The sequence below is a fragment of the Aquarana catesbeiana genome, linkage group LG01 (assembly GCF_042186555.1).
Source record: "Aquarana catesbeiana isolate 2022-GZ linkage group LG01, ASM4218655v1, whole genome shotgun sequence".
NCBI classification, from domain to species: Eukaryota; Metazoa; Chordata; class Amphibia; order Anura; family Ranidae; genus Aquarana; species Aquarana catesbeiana.
In genome coordinates, this window is record NC_133324.1 from 261,857,949 (window position 1) to 261,871,498 (window position 13,550).

The window sequence follows — 13,550 nt, forward strand, 5'->3', positions numbered from 1 at the left end:
TTTCTCCCGACGTCTGTCCGGCCTGCCTCTCAAGTCTCGTTTCTCCCGACGTCAGCCCGGCCCGCCTCTCTCCGCTCTCCTCGCGTCAGCCCGGCCCGCCTCGCTCCATGTCAGCCCGGCCCGCCTCGCTCCATGTCAGCCCGGCCCGCCTCGCTCCATGTCAGCCCGGCCCGCCTCGCTCCATGTCAGCCCGGCCCGCCTCGCTCCATGTCAGCCCGGCCCGCCTCGCTCCATGTCAGCCCGGCCCGCCTCGCTCCATGTCAGCCCGGCCCGCCTCGCTCCATGTCAGCCCGGCCCGCCTCGCTCCATGTCAGCCCGGCCCGCCTCGCTCCATGTCAGCCCGGCCCGCCTCGCTCCATGTCAGCCCGGCCCGCCTCGCTCCATGTCAGCCCGGCCCGCCTCGCTCCATGTCAGCCCGGCCCGCCTCGCTCCATGTCAGCCCGGCCCGCCTCGCTCCATGTCAGCCCGGCCCGCCTCGCTCCATGTCAGCCCGGCCCGCCTCGCTCCATGTCAGCCCGGCCCGCCTCGCTCCATGTCAGCCCGGCCCGCCTCGCTCCATGTCAGCCCGGCCCGCCTCGCTCCATGTCAGCCCGGCCCGCCTCGCTCCATGTCAGCCCGGCCCGCCTCTCTCCACTCTCCTCACATCAACCCAGCCTGCCTCTCTCCTCTAACATCTCGTCTCTCCTGACGTCAGCCCCGCCCACCTCTCTTCTGAATCTCTGATAGCTACAGTCAGTGGGCGGCCTGAGAATTCCCTGCTGACTTCAGGAGAGACGTGAGAACACACCGGTGTTCTGTCAGATTCTCCAACAGCGGCGGCTGGAATGGAGATCGGGGGATTGTGAGCAGGCAGATCACCCTTCTCATTACAGCTCCTTCCTATCACTTAGTGTTTGCAGCGTTTATGACCTGCAGAACAGCCCCAGCAGAGCAGCATGTGGGTACAGAGGGGGAAGCTGTGATCTGGGGACACATGTAGTGGAATCCGATAAGTAATATCATTGCCACTGCAGGGGACTGGGCTGTATGGAGGAGAAATATAGACAGGAGGAATTGTGTGATATCTTCCTGAATGTGATGACAGCTCAGGTGGGGACATAGGACACCATTAGATTGATTGTCAAAAATAAAAACACAAATGTCTGCTCTTATTATTCCCAGTATGATGCTGGGGGGTGACACACACTATGTCTGCAGTCTCTGATCATCTCCTGTACTATGTCTGCAGTCTCTGATCATCTCCTGTACTATGTCTGCAGTCTCTGATCATCTCCTGTACTATGTCTGCAGTCTCTGATCATCTCCTGTACTATGTCTGCAGTCTCTGATCATCTCCTGTACTATGTCTGCAGTCTCTGATCATCTCCTGTAGTACGTCTGCAGTCTCTGATCATCTCCTGTAGTACGTCTGCAGTCTCTGACCATCTCCTGTAGTACGTCTGCAGTCTCTGACCATCTCCTGTAGTACGCCTGCAGTCTCTGACCATCTCCTGTAGTACGCCTGCAGTCTCTGACCATCTCCTGTAGTACGCCTGCAGTCTCTGACCATCTCCTGCAGTACGCCTGCAGTCTCTGTCCATCTCCATTAGTATTTTGGGGGAGAGCCTGGAGCTCCGTTAAGTTGTTGTCTACTGTGTTTAGACTTTGCTACATGCAGGAAGGAAGTGTTGTGTTTTTTTTTTTTTTTTTTTTTAAGAACAGATAGAATTTTTAAAAAATGGAGTTCTCCTGACTACTTGAATTTTTTTTGATGAAAACCATGTGCACTTGCGCTGTAATCGTGATGCATCGCGGAATCGAATAGAATGACGAGGCCAGTGAAGATGCGCACCTCTATATTACACCCATATTCGGGGTAGAACAGGTAACATATGCAACAGCTTCTGCTCCCCCCAAACCCATGGTCAAACCCATCTTTTCCCTCCCGCTAGCTGTTACAATCTGTAAAAAACGCGGGCTTGCTGTCACAGCTGATGTCCACAGTTAAGATGTCACTGCCGGAGACCAAAGACCGGTGACACAAAGGGCTGGGGTAAGCACAGCGCTGGGTCCTGGGACAGGTGGGTATCTGTTTATTAAAGGTCAGTAGCTACTTTTTGCTACCGATTTTTGTAGATGCTGACTTCAATTTTTTTTTTAAATTAGACTAGAGCTCCTCTTTAAAGCAGATCTTCACCCATTTTTTATAGTTGATATCAGTGGCTTGTATACAGAGCACCGAGTGCTATATGGACCTTTTTTTTTTTTCCCCCTACCTTGCGATATACATGCTTTTCTTTGTTCTGTCCCTGCGGCTATGGGCGGGGACTTTGCGGGTATTTTCGTCATTTCCTAATTGCGGCGCACTGTCTCCTGGGATCTCTTGTCATTCATCCCAGGAGTCAGTGCGGAGAGCCGCCGTGAAATCTCGCGTGATTTCCTATGACGCCGCCCGTTGTGATGGAAATCTGAGCTCCTGAAGGCGATCTGATCTGTGTGTACTGAGCATGCGTGAGATCGGGGCTAGAACGTGCGCTGCATGCTGGTCTATCAGCAGCACCATATCCCGGAAGAGGATGCCTGTGGGCTTCACATGCACACAGGCAAGATGAAACCCGGCTAAAGAAAAAGATATACATTTTTTTTAATGCAGAAAATGGAGAGCAGTAAGCTGAAAAAACAGAACAAGTAAGTTCAATGTTAAAATATGCTATACATTGTCAGTTTGCCAAAAATAAAAATTATTTGGAGACAGTGAAACCCCGCTTTAAAGCCATGTGCTAATAAATTGGAGAAGCACATTCACAAACCTGATCAACTGCTGCCCTTTTTAACCTCGTTTCTTAAAGTAAAACAGCTAGAAGATCCTAAAAACTGCACCTATAGAATGGCTCTATTGCCTTGCAGGGTCTTACTGGAAGCTTGCTTACATGCAAGTTCCCAGTACTACAACTATATACTAAAACTGACACAGGTACAGCAGCCTCCCCTGCAAACAGCAGTGTTTTTCCACCCACCAGCTCTTAGGCCTCTTTGACACTGGTGACCAGGGAGTGGTAAAACAGGCAGTTGAGCAGTGGTTGTATTGCTTCCCACCTAAAACATAACCTACAGCCGGAGGGAACAGTACACATTATATTATAGCCACAATGCTTTGCGGAAAATTTAACTTGGCAGGCCAAATTAGTCAGGCTTACTTGGCTTGTGGCTGTGAATCAATTTCAATTAAAAAAATTCCCATTCAGCTGGAAAAAAAAAAATCCACCGTGGATTGCTTTTCAGGAGAGTGTTAGAAACTGCCACCCATGTGAAAGATGCCTTAGACTGACAGCTGGTTTCATTCCTGCCTGTGTGATGTGCACAGTGCAAAATCCCCAACTGGAAGTTTGGGGAAGAGGAGCAGAGAGTCACTCAGCAGTGTTTATCTTTGTATAAAGATACAAAAATGAAGACAAACATTTTAAAGTGCAGCATGTGTAACTCATCTTCAGGGAAACAGATTAATTGTTGAGGACATAAAAAAAAAAAAAGTTTTGCCTTTTTAGTTAAGTTTTGGATAGCATGGAGAGGGATTAGAACCCCTGTCAGTTTTTATTGCTGCAATTAGGGAGATTCATCTCTCTATTTGTCCTGTTTACCATTACGAGTGAAAGTAAAGAAAATCCCAAACTTTGGGCTGTTCCCATAAAAGTAATAGCGGGGAAATCTTCCAATGAGGGCACTAGTTCTTGTGACCTGAGGGTCCCCAAGGAATTCCCTTAATTTGCAGGGATTTCCTCTCACTTCCTGTTTGGATATGGGACTCTATCCAAAATGAAAGAAAAAAAAAAAAAGTTTTGCCTATAGTTCTGCTTTAAAGGGTTTGTAAACCCTCAAGGTTTTTCACTTTAATGCCTTCTATGCAATCGTTCCATCGACGGGGACGAGCACAGCAGCTCCAGCCACTGTCTTGGGTCCTCACTGGATAGATGGATAGCAGTGTAGCCATTGGCTCCCACTGCTGTCAAGCAAATCCAGTGACACGGGACCCGGAGAGCAGGGCCGAGTCCCGCTGTCTGTAAATGGTCGCAGGAGGACTCAGGAGTGCGCTCGGACGGGTGTCCCCTTGGAATGCGGGTCTCCGAGAGGGGGCACTCGATGCAGGGAGGAGCCAGGAGTGCCGCTGGGGGACCCCAGAAGAGGAGAAATCGGGACACTCTGTGCAAAACCCTGACTTTTTTTTTTTTTTAAATAACAAGGACCCTTAACAACCCATTTAATATTTCACAATATATAGGTGTAAATGTATAGATTAAATCCCTGTGTAGGTTTTAAACAAAATAAGTGGCTCTAAGCCCAAGAACAAAAAAGTGTAATATATACTGCAGCTTACTAGTCTTTGTCTGAAAAAGGGAAAACAAATGCAACCATCACATCCAAGTAAAATTTTCTGTAAGTACAAAAATGTTCATTGATTTTGCCAGAAATTCTAGGTCTTTCCAACTCCCATGCAAAGAAATTAAATCTCAACTTTATCAGCCCACCTGATTCTCTTGTGAACATCTTCACCTATGTTGTGAAGAGGAGGGTAACCAAGAGCCCTTTCACACTGGGGCCGTCGAGTATTAGCGGTAAAGTGCCGCTCGTTTTAACAGCGCTTTACCGCTGTTTATCCGCCGCTTGGGGGGTGCCTTTAACCCCTGCTAGCGGCCGAAGGGGTTAAAAGCGCTCGTATTGCTTTTTAGGCGCTTTGGAAGCGCTGCCTATTCATTTCAATGGGTAGGGCGTTTTGGGAGCACTCTGCTCCCAAACCGCACCAAAGATGCTGCTTGCAAGGCTTTTCCTAACGTCCCACAAGTGCACCGCCCCAGTGTGAAAAGTCACACTAAAATGAATGAGAGACGGTTTTCAGGCTCTTTACAGCTTTACGCTATTTCTAGCGCTAAAACGCCTGAAAACAACCTCGGTGTGAAAGGGGTCTAAGGCAGAATGTGTTACAAACTGGTTTAATAAAGGTGAAAAAGTCTGAAAAAAAGAAGAAGAATTAATGCAGGCAATATACCCATGACTAACAATCTGAAACACATAAAATTTTAGTTCTTCCGGCAGAAGTCCTTAAATTGTGCAAGCTTACGCAAGTGTACTTGGAAAAAATGCAAGCTTTAGTGCCTTTCTGACATGCTTTGAACAGAGACACGGGGCCAAAAAAAGTAAAAAAATAAAAAGCAACTACCTATTTTCGTTTTATAGTAGCAATATAATGAATTAGAAACATTTTTTTTTTAATTGAAATGTTTAAAAAAATAAGACGCATTATAGATGCACTTTAACAGTGAGCATTATCCATTATGCTATCCATGTTCTTTTTAAACAGTAGGGAAATACACTATATCCTATAGAACTTAAAGTGATTGTTGGGGCTCTTTTTCTTTAGAATGCATAGAATGCATTGAGGTGAAAAACCACAAAGGTTTACAACCCCTTTAAATACATTTGCTGTGAAGGAAAAAAAAGCAGGGAAACCTTTCCAGTATAAGGTATGCAGTCAAAAAACACAGACGTAAAAGGAGTCTTAAAGGAACAGTGACATAAATAGATAACAAAGGGAAATGAAAATGAAGCCTGCTTGATCATGTCACCTGAACACAGGCATGAATGATTTTGCAGCACATCTGCCACACCTTAGATATTCTTAGCAGGGCTGCAGAGGCAGACAAAGACGTCACATCTATACCCTAGTGTGAAAGTACAACTTAATTAGAACTATTTATATTACATATCAGGGCAATGACAAAAAAAGCATGGCATTGATATCTTTCTACTGCTGGTAAACGGATGTTTAGGAGCAGTTGGGCAGTTTTTTCAGCTGTCCTCAATGTCATCTTATCAGTACATGTACACAATGTCATTTATAGCCGTTTCTAGGCAGTTGAGTTTAGAAGCATTTTTTGGAATGCAAAAAAATGCATTCAGGACTGATGTTCAGAGGCATTTGAAACGTCAAACGACTGTAACAGCTTACAAACGCTGCAAAACACAGTAACTAGCAGGGTTTCGTTTACAGATGTTATTTATTTTAACAAAAAATAATTTATTTTTTAAAATGCTCCTAAACAAAAACATGGCAAAATGCCGCTAAACACTGCATGTAAGCGTGGCTAAACTGACATTTTTAAATGTCAGATTCTAGCTTTCAAGTTAAATTGTTCAGGGGAGGTTAAACAACGTCTTAGGTACATGAAGCCTTACAAGAAAAATAAAAATGTCTTCTCTGGTACTCATGGCAGCTGGCTTGAATGCTGAACTCTATATGAAAAAAAAACATTCCTGTAGTGGGGCTCCTAATGCATTTCAAGGGTTAAATGCCTAGAGTACCAGAAAAAAAAAAAGAAAAAGAAGGGGGGGTTGGAAGCTTTTGGGACTTTAAATGAAGCAAAGCATATGATACACTAGGCTCTGTGCCTCTGTCCCTAATTTGATTAAAGAAAAAGGGGGGTTGGGACTTTAAATGAGGTGTGTGCGAAACAGTTGGTAAACAGTAAATGCATGAAAGCACATTGAAAATTCATATGTATACATAAGTGGAACCATAGATGGATTTCAATAAAACAATACAATGTTGGTTTACGATTAGCAAAATGTCATATATAAAATCAAACATATAAATGCATGATTTTAGAAAAAGAACTGCATCCTTAAAGGCTTGACACGTTTTGTGGAATTCGCTCCACTTCCATTATACTCTGGATTATGGTTACATCATGCATAATGAGACCCTCCTCCGGGATTGCAAACTATGCCACCATTGACCATACAATGGAGATCTGCACCTTTCACGAGGTCCTCTCATATGTGCCTTGGCGTTCCTGGGCAGTACTCCCACAGTTCAAGGTGCAGACATCCCTAGACAGCTCTCTGTCCATAGCACCACGTGTTTTACTATGAGCTGATTTTTACGCACATAGCATGTGCTCCTGAGAATGTGGCACGAAGGCCATGAAATGCGTTGAGCCTATTAGGATGCAGTTCTTTTATTAAATTTTGCTAATCATCAACCATCATATTGTTTTACTGAAATCCCATCTATACAATCAGCTCTTAACCCAATATTCATTCATGTTATAGTGTGTTATGATCCAATCGAATCATTGACAAATGTGTTTTATCACATGTATGAATTGCTGTAATCATGAATTTTCTACAATCTGTTGATTAGGCTTTTTAATAAAATTTGCTCCTCGACACTATCCTTTATACTTACTATGTTACAATTCCACTTATGTATACATATGAATGATCAATGTGTTTTCATGCATTTACTATTTACCAACCATTTCGTACGCACCTCATCTAAAGTCCCAAACCCCCTTATTCTTTGTGTACCAGAAAAATGTACTTTTACTTATCTTGTCCCTTGCTCCCCTGGCAGCCAGCACTTTTCTCTTATTTCCAATGCTCCGGGTTGTGGCCAGGCCCTCAGCGATCTCATTTACAACGCAGGACTGATAGTACTGCATTATATGGAATGACATCACAACTTTGACTGCCGGGTGGAGAGCCAAAAAGACCAGTTGTTGCAAGCTCTTTATTGCTCTCTCACACAGCTCTTTAGCAATCCACAGACAGCAGCTGTGAAAGTGTAAAATTCTACATTATCTTCAGAAGTTTTATCTGAAATTGCTGTGTAACGTAAGGCAGCCCATGGATTAGTCATTTTTCTTTATCGTTCAACCAGAAGGATTAAAATAAAAAAAAAATAAAAAATAGGACTCGATTCCTCCATCCACACACGTGATTTGGATGGGGGAATCCTCAATGGTAGGCTATTGTATTTTGACAGCAGGGAGACTTCCCCACCATCAGAACACACTAATCAGCCTAGTCGGCTATAGTTGGTGGTGGTGATTGCGTGGGGAAAAGCGGGTAGGGTGGTTGTACAGAGGTTGATCGGCAGATTGACTACTTACAGCCTCCCTGCCCGTACATGGATCGAAATGTATTTGGTCCCTGCTGAACCAGCCAAATTCAGATCTATGTACAGCCAGCTTAAAAGTCCATTTAATGATAACTTTTCTTTTTTTTTTTTTTTTTTTTTGATTGGCAGGAATTATTATTTTTTTCCAACTGAATTGGCTGAGGTCAGCTAATAAAAAATGTAATAAGTGTGGCATCATGAAGATAAAGGAGCTAGCATAAGTCTAAGGGATCTTTCACACCAGTATACCCATAAGGAAAAAGGGTTTTTTATGTTTTTGCCTTGCCATGCATTGGGACTGTGCTGGGTAATGCTAGCCAGCACAGCCCCAGCTCACCTGGTTTTACTGAACCCTTGAATAACTTCAGGAGAGGATCAATTCAGAGCTAGGTTATAAATTCATATCCCAACTGAAACCACTAACTAATTACTAATAAAAACTCTGAAAACTATGAAAGCCATCATTTAAAACTGGGATAATAACTGAGGGAGCTGCAACCTGAACCACAGCTAATATGGGAAAAACATCCAAAGGACAACCATTACAAGGCTGGTTCACAAAGCTGGGCTTGATAAAAGAAGAATGCTGAAGAAAAAAAAACAAAACAAAACAAAACAAAAAAAAAAAAAAACACTACTCTTTCAAATCCCATTGGATGTTTGCAAAAGGTCTGGAAGACACTGCAAATATGGATTAACCACTTCCTGCCCAAGGTACGTCATATGACGTCTTTGACTTTCAGTGGGTATATCTGAACGATGCCTGCAGCTACAGGCATCATCCAGATATCATCTTTTAGAGCCGGCAATTCTATGCACCGTAAGAATGATCATAGCTGCAGTTCCGCCGCTTGATCTTTCTTACAGGCGACAATAGGGGATATCCTGCCACACTCCGGGCTCTCCTGTGCCATCGGGGACCTGTAGAAAAAATCCACCACTGCCGGATGATGAGCATAGAGATTCCCCGTGACCAGATGGTCACCAGTCATCTCTAGGACCGTCGGAGGCCCAGGTGCGACGTTATGACGTCACGTCCAGGCCGCAGTTGTAAACAAAGTCGCGATCGTGGCTGGAAAGCATGGGATTGTTTTTTTGTTTTTTTTTTTATCTCAAGCTTTCCAGCCTGGAGGAGAGATGTGGGGTCTTATAGATGCCACATCTCTCCATAAAGAGGACCTGTCACGGACCATTCCTATTACAAGGGATGTTTAAATTTCTTGTAATAGGAATAAAAGTGCTAAAAAAAAAAAAAAAAAATTTAAAGAGAAAGTGTAAAATAAAAAAAAAAAAAAATTAAAGTGCCCCCGTCCCCGTGTGCTCGCACACAGAAGCGAACGCACACATAAGTCCCGCCCACATATGTAAACGCTGTTCAAACCACACATGAGGTATCGCCGTGTGCGTTAGAGAAAGAGCAACAATTCTAGTATTAGACCCTCTCTGTAAGTCTAAACTGGTAACCTGTAAAAAAACGTAAAGCATCGCCTATAGAAATTTTTAAGTACCGAAGTTTGGCGCCATTCCACGAATGTGCGCAATTTTAAAGCGTGACATCTATTTACTTAGCGTAACATCTTTCGCATTATACAAAACAAATTGGGCTAACTTTACTGTTATTTTTTAATTCATTAAACCCCCCCCCCCCCCCAAAAAATAAAAAAAATAAAAAGTTTGAAAAATTGTTGTGCAAATACTGTGCGACATAAAAAGTTGCAAAGACCGCCATTTCATTACCTAGGGTGTCTGCTAAAAAACATATATAATCTTTGGGGGTTCTGAGTAATTTTCTAGCAAAAAAATTATGATTTTTACATGTAGGAGAGGAGTGCCAAAATAGGCCCGGGTGGGAAGTGGTTAAGGCATCAATAAAAATTACATATTTACATATAATCAGATTTATTTTGAACTTGGTAGCTTACTGTCTTCTGGGTTTGGTGCAGATAAAATTGTGCTGTGCTTCTTTTTCACCTCCTCTACATTTTCAGATATTTTAGCAATACAGTTCCTTATTTCTTCTACCTAAGGGTGAAAAAATATAAAATCTCAAAAAGAGATGCAACATAACTTCTTTGTACAAGATAACATTGAGGATAAACCATTAAGGGTAGAGAGGAGGCAGTACAATAAAACTGACAAAGTGGTAATTTACTAGGCCATCATGCTAAAGAACTACAAACATACTGTATTTTTGTACAAGTGCAAGCAGCTTCATAGAGGAGAACCATTAGCAACATTAATAATAAATAGCTTCCAAGTGTGAAAGAGGAAAGGCATGTTCATTAATATATCACACGCTGCTGTCATCCAACAAGACATTGCATTCTCCCACTGTATAACACTGTTAGCCCTCTTGCCCTGTAAGGTTTCTAGTGCTGCATTGTGATATTTACTCAAACTGGTTGCCCATTGTCACTAGGAGAGGAAGTCAAGAGAAAAAGAGTAGATATCCCAAAGGAGACATCCACTGCTGTGACAACTGTTAAAGGTGATATTTATCACCCATGTTAAGGATCTCTACTCTTGCACCCTGGACAAGATAAATGAGAAAAATCCTCAGTGGGTAGACATAAAAAAAACCCAGCTACAGCTGTTTGTGTAGTGATCTGTACAAATCTATGCAGGATCCAGTGCCCAAAGCAACATTTTAGGCCGTCCCCACAGTGCGAGTTGCGGGTACAACTGCCAAGGTTTACCAAGGTTGTGCTAATCTGGAAGCACTGCTTCGATTTGTTGCATAAGAAGGCAGCACGCAGTTGATTGAAGAATATGAAGATTAAATAAAAAAAAAAAGTGGCTAAGCAAAGAGTGATTTCTCCATGAAGAAGTCCATCACCTTAAGATATTATCAAAAAACTTAGGACTCACAGAGTGTGGTAGTTATAGGAAAGGCGCCCAATGGACACATCAGTAAAAGCTTTGAGTGTCAAATCACCTGAAGGTACAAGCCTAGAACCTAGGGTCTTTCAATACTTTGATGTGTCTTATACTGTAGGATTTGGATTTTTGACCAGTAAAACAAATTCAGCACAGGACACAAGATCTTGTTAATTCGAATTTATTTTCATTTTCTCTTTTTCCAGTACTGGAAAAAGAGGGACACAAAATCTTTAGTCTTTAACCATACACTAGTAGAATTTCATTCGAAGGGTTTCATTTTAAGAATGGTCATTCAATTTAATTGTTTGTGGGGTCGAAACGATTTTCGCTTTCGACCACAGGAGATGAGAAAATTTAAAGGAGCAGGATGGAATTTTTTTCTACAATTAACATTGAATGTGGTTTTTATTTGAGAGCTCTATTCACTTCAAAATCGAATGTTAAAAGCAAACAACATTTTGAAGTACTTTCAAACAACAGTCGTCAAGTGTACTGAATGTACGCTTTTTGTTTAAAACTACTAGTATATAGCCAGCTATCTTCAGGTGATTAGACACTATTAAAAAATATAATGATGTCCCTGCAGATATATAAAACCTCCCAGGCCAAGAAAGCCTTAGTTTTATTGCACTAGAGGGATCTTAAAACAGAACAGAAGGGAGGTGAGGGGAGGGATCGATGTCCTGTACTGCTCTCCAAGAAGCTGATTTTACTGGCAAGTCAAAAATTCAATTAGTCATACAGTACAGGACAAATGATCTTTAGACTTAAACCATGAGACAAATGGGTCATGAAGGGGTCCACAGAACTTAGAGAGCAGCCTGTAGCACCTTACTCCCAAAACTGGCATCAGAGGAAGCCTGAACATCCACTTTGCAAAACTTAAAGCGGGTTCCACCCAAATTTTGAACATTATCTCTATGCATTCTCTTCCTTGCCTAGATGCTGACATGCTGTGTAAAAAAATTTAAATCGCCGTAATTACATTTTTTTTCTAATCTTCTTAGCACTTCCTGGTTTTCCTCCCATGGGAGTAGGCGTGTTTCTAGCCTCTCCCAGACCTCCCACAGTCCCCTGGGAGCTAGTCTCAGGCTTCCCAGCATGCATTGTGCAACAGTGTCATCACAACATCTCGGTGAATGCTGGGAGAACAGCATTCACCGCATCCAGGAAATACATGCTTGTGGGCTTCAAATGCCCACAATGAAGATGGAAACCGCCTTCAGTGAATTTTATAAGTTATTCTTTACAACGAAATCGGACACAGGCGGACTTATTACACAGAACATGCGAGTAGATAATCATGAGAAGAAAAGTTTGTGAATGAACTCCAAAAAAAAAAAAAAAAACGATAGATAGGTGGACCCCCGCTTTAAAGCCCAACTACAGAAAAAGTAAAAAAATAGAAAATCTACCCTTGTAGTGGGCAGGCTTTCTGGGTGTGATGGTAGACTATGGAAGAAGCTGACATTAGTCTTCAAGAGAGTAGGAATGACCGAACTGGATAGGCCCCTGTAACTCAAAACTTGAGTTTCAACAGCCATGCCATTATAGCCAGTGACTGAGAAGCAGGATGGTGGACTGCCCCCGGGAACAGAAGGTTTGGATGATCTGGAAGGGCACTTGGAAAGAGTTCTGCTAGGAGTCATCCTGGGCCTGCGGCAATGAAAATCACAGAAATGCTCTGTGATTTTCATCCTGCAAGCAGATGAGGGAAACCCGGGAAGGCATAAATCAGATGTTACTGATGCCAGGAGTCAATAAAGCATCCACTGCAATGGCCCCAGGGACTCTGGACCTGGCAACAAAAATGTGTTATAAACTTGAGATGGTAACCCAGTCCCCACTTTTGACAGAGCTACTCACACAACAATCATAGAACCCGACTGTACCAACATCTCCCACTTCTATCCTTTTCCTACTCTTGAAATCGCTCTGTATGTGTTAAGTCAGGCGATGGCAGTTTTACACTACCTTTCTTCAGAAAATGTAAACCATAACACATCCTGTTTTTAACTTTGTAATATATTTGTCAATCAGGAATCGAGGCCAATTTGAAAGCATTAAGAGGGGGAGGAATCCTAGACAGTTTGTAGCTCCCGGAAATGATACTCTGGACCTAAAACATTGGAGATTTTTTGAGACCAGATTGCCGAAAAGGCCAAAGACTCTCTCTATTCTGACGAGTGGGAGAGCACCATCTTTAGGAAAGTGGGCTTGGAGCAAAGCTTTACTGGCTAAATGAGCCAATGAAAGGGTGTTCCAGACTTAAGACTTTTAGCTGGACACCCAAAAATGACAAATGAACTCTTCCTAATCTCAGGAATAGAAGGTCTGCTTGCAGAAGTGCAAGCCTTTTTTCTGGGGAAGGAAGAGGGAGTACTTTTACTTCCTGGAATCTCCTTGACATACTTGTCCAAGGAGGGACCAAACAAATTTACTCCCAGACTACTGGAGCTGGGTTCACATATGTGCGAATTGGATGCAGGTTTCTCCGCATCCAATTCACATGACCGGCTCTCAATTTAGCTGGTTCACACAGGTAAGGGGCAGCCACAGAGCAGATTGCAAAAGGGTCCTGTGCGTGTTTGGGTCCAGTTCAGGTGGCACTTTAGGCAAAAATTTGAACCTGGCTTGAAGGTTCTCCTTTGTAACTTCCAAACTCCAAAAGAACTTATCCACAAAAACCACAGACAGTGGCAGATCACTTCTCTGTATATAGGTAGGAGGAAAAGGG

General features: G+C 43.0%; 1 protein-coding gene across 1 annotated transcript in view; it reads right to left on the minus strand.

Annotated features, from left to right (window-relative positions):
* STX2 (syntaxin 2) overlaps positions 1-13,550 on the minus strand; it is an 82,822-nt gene that overhangs the window by 43,525 nt on the left and 25,747 nt on the right. Inside the window, exon 3 of the mRNA XM_073628283.1 lies at positions 9,856-9,955. Coding sequence (XP_073484384.1) covers positions 9,856-9,955 — 100 coding nt within the window. The remainder of the gene's footprint in view (positions 1-9,855; positions 9,956-13,550) is intronic.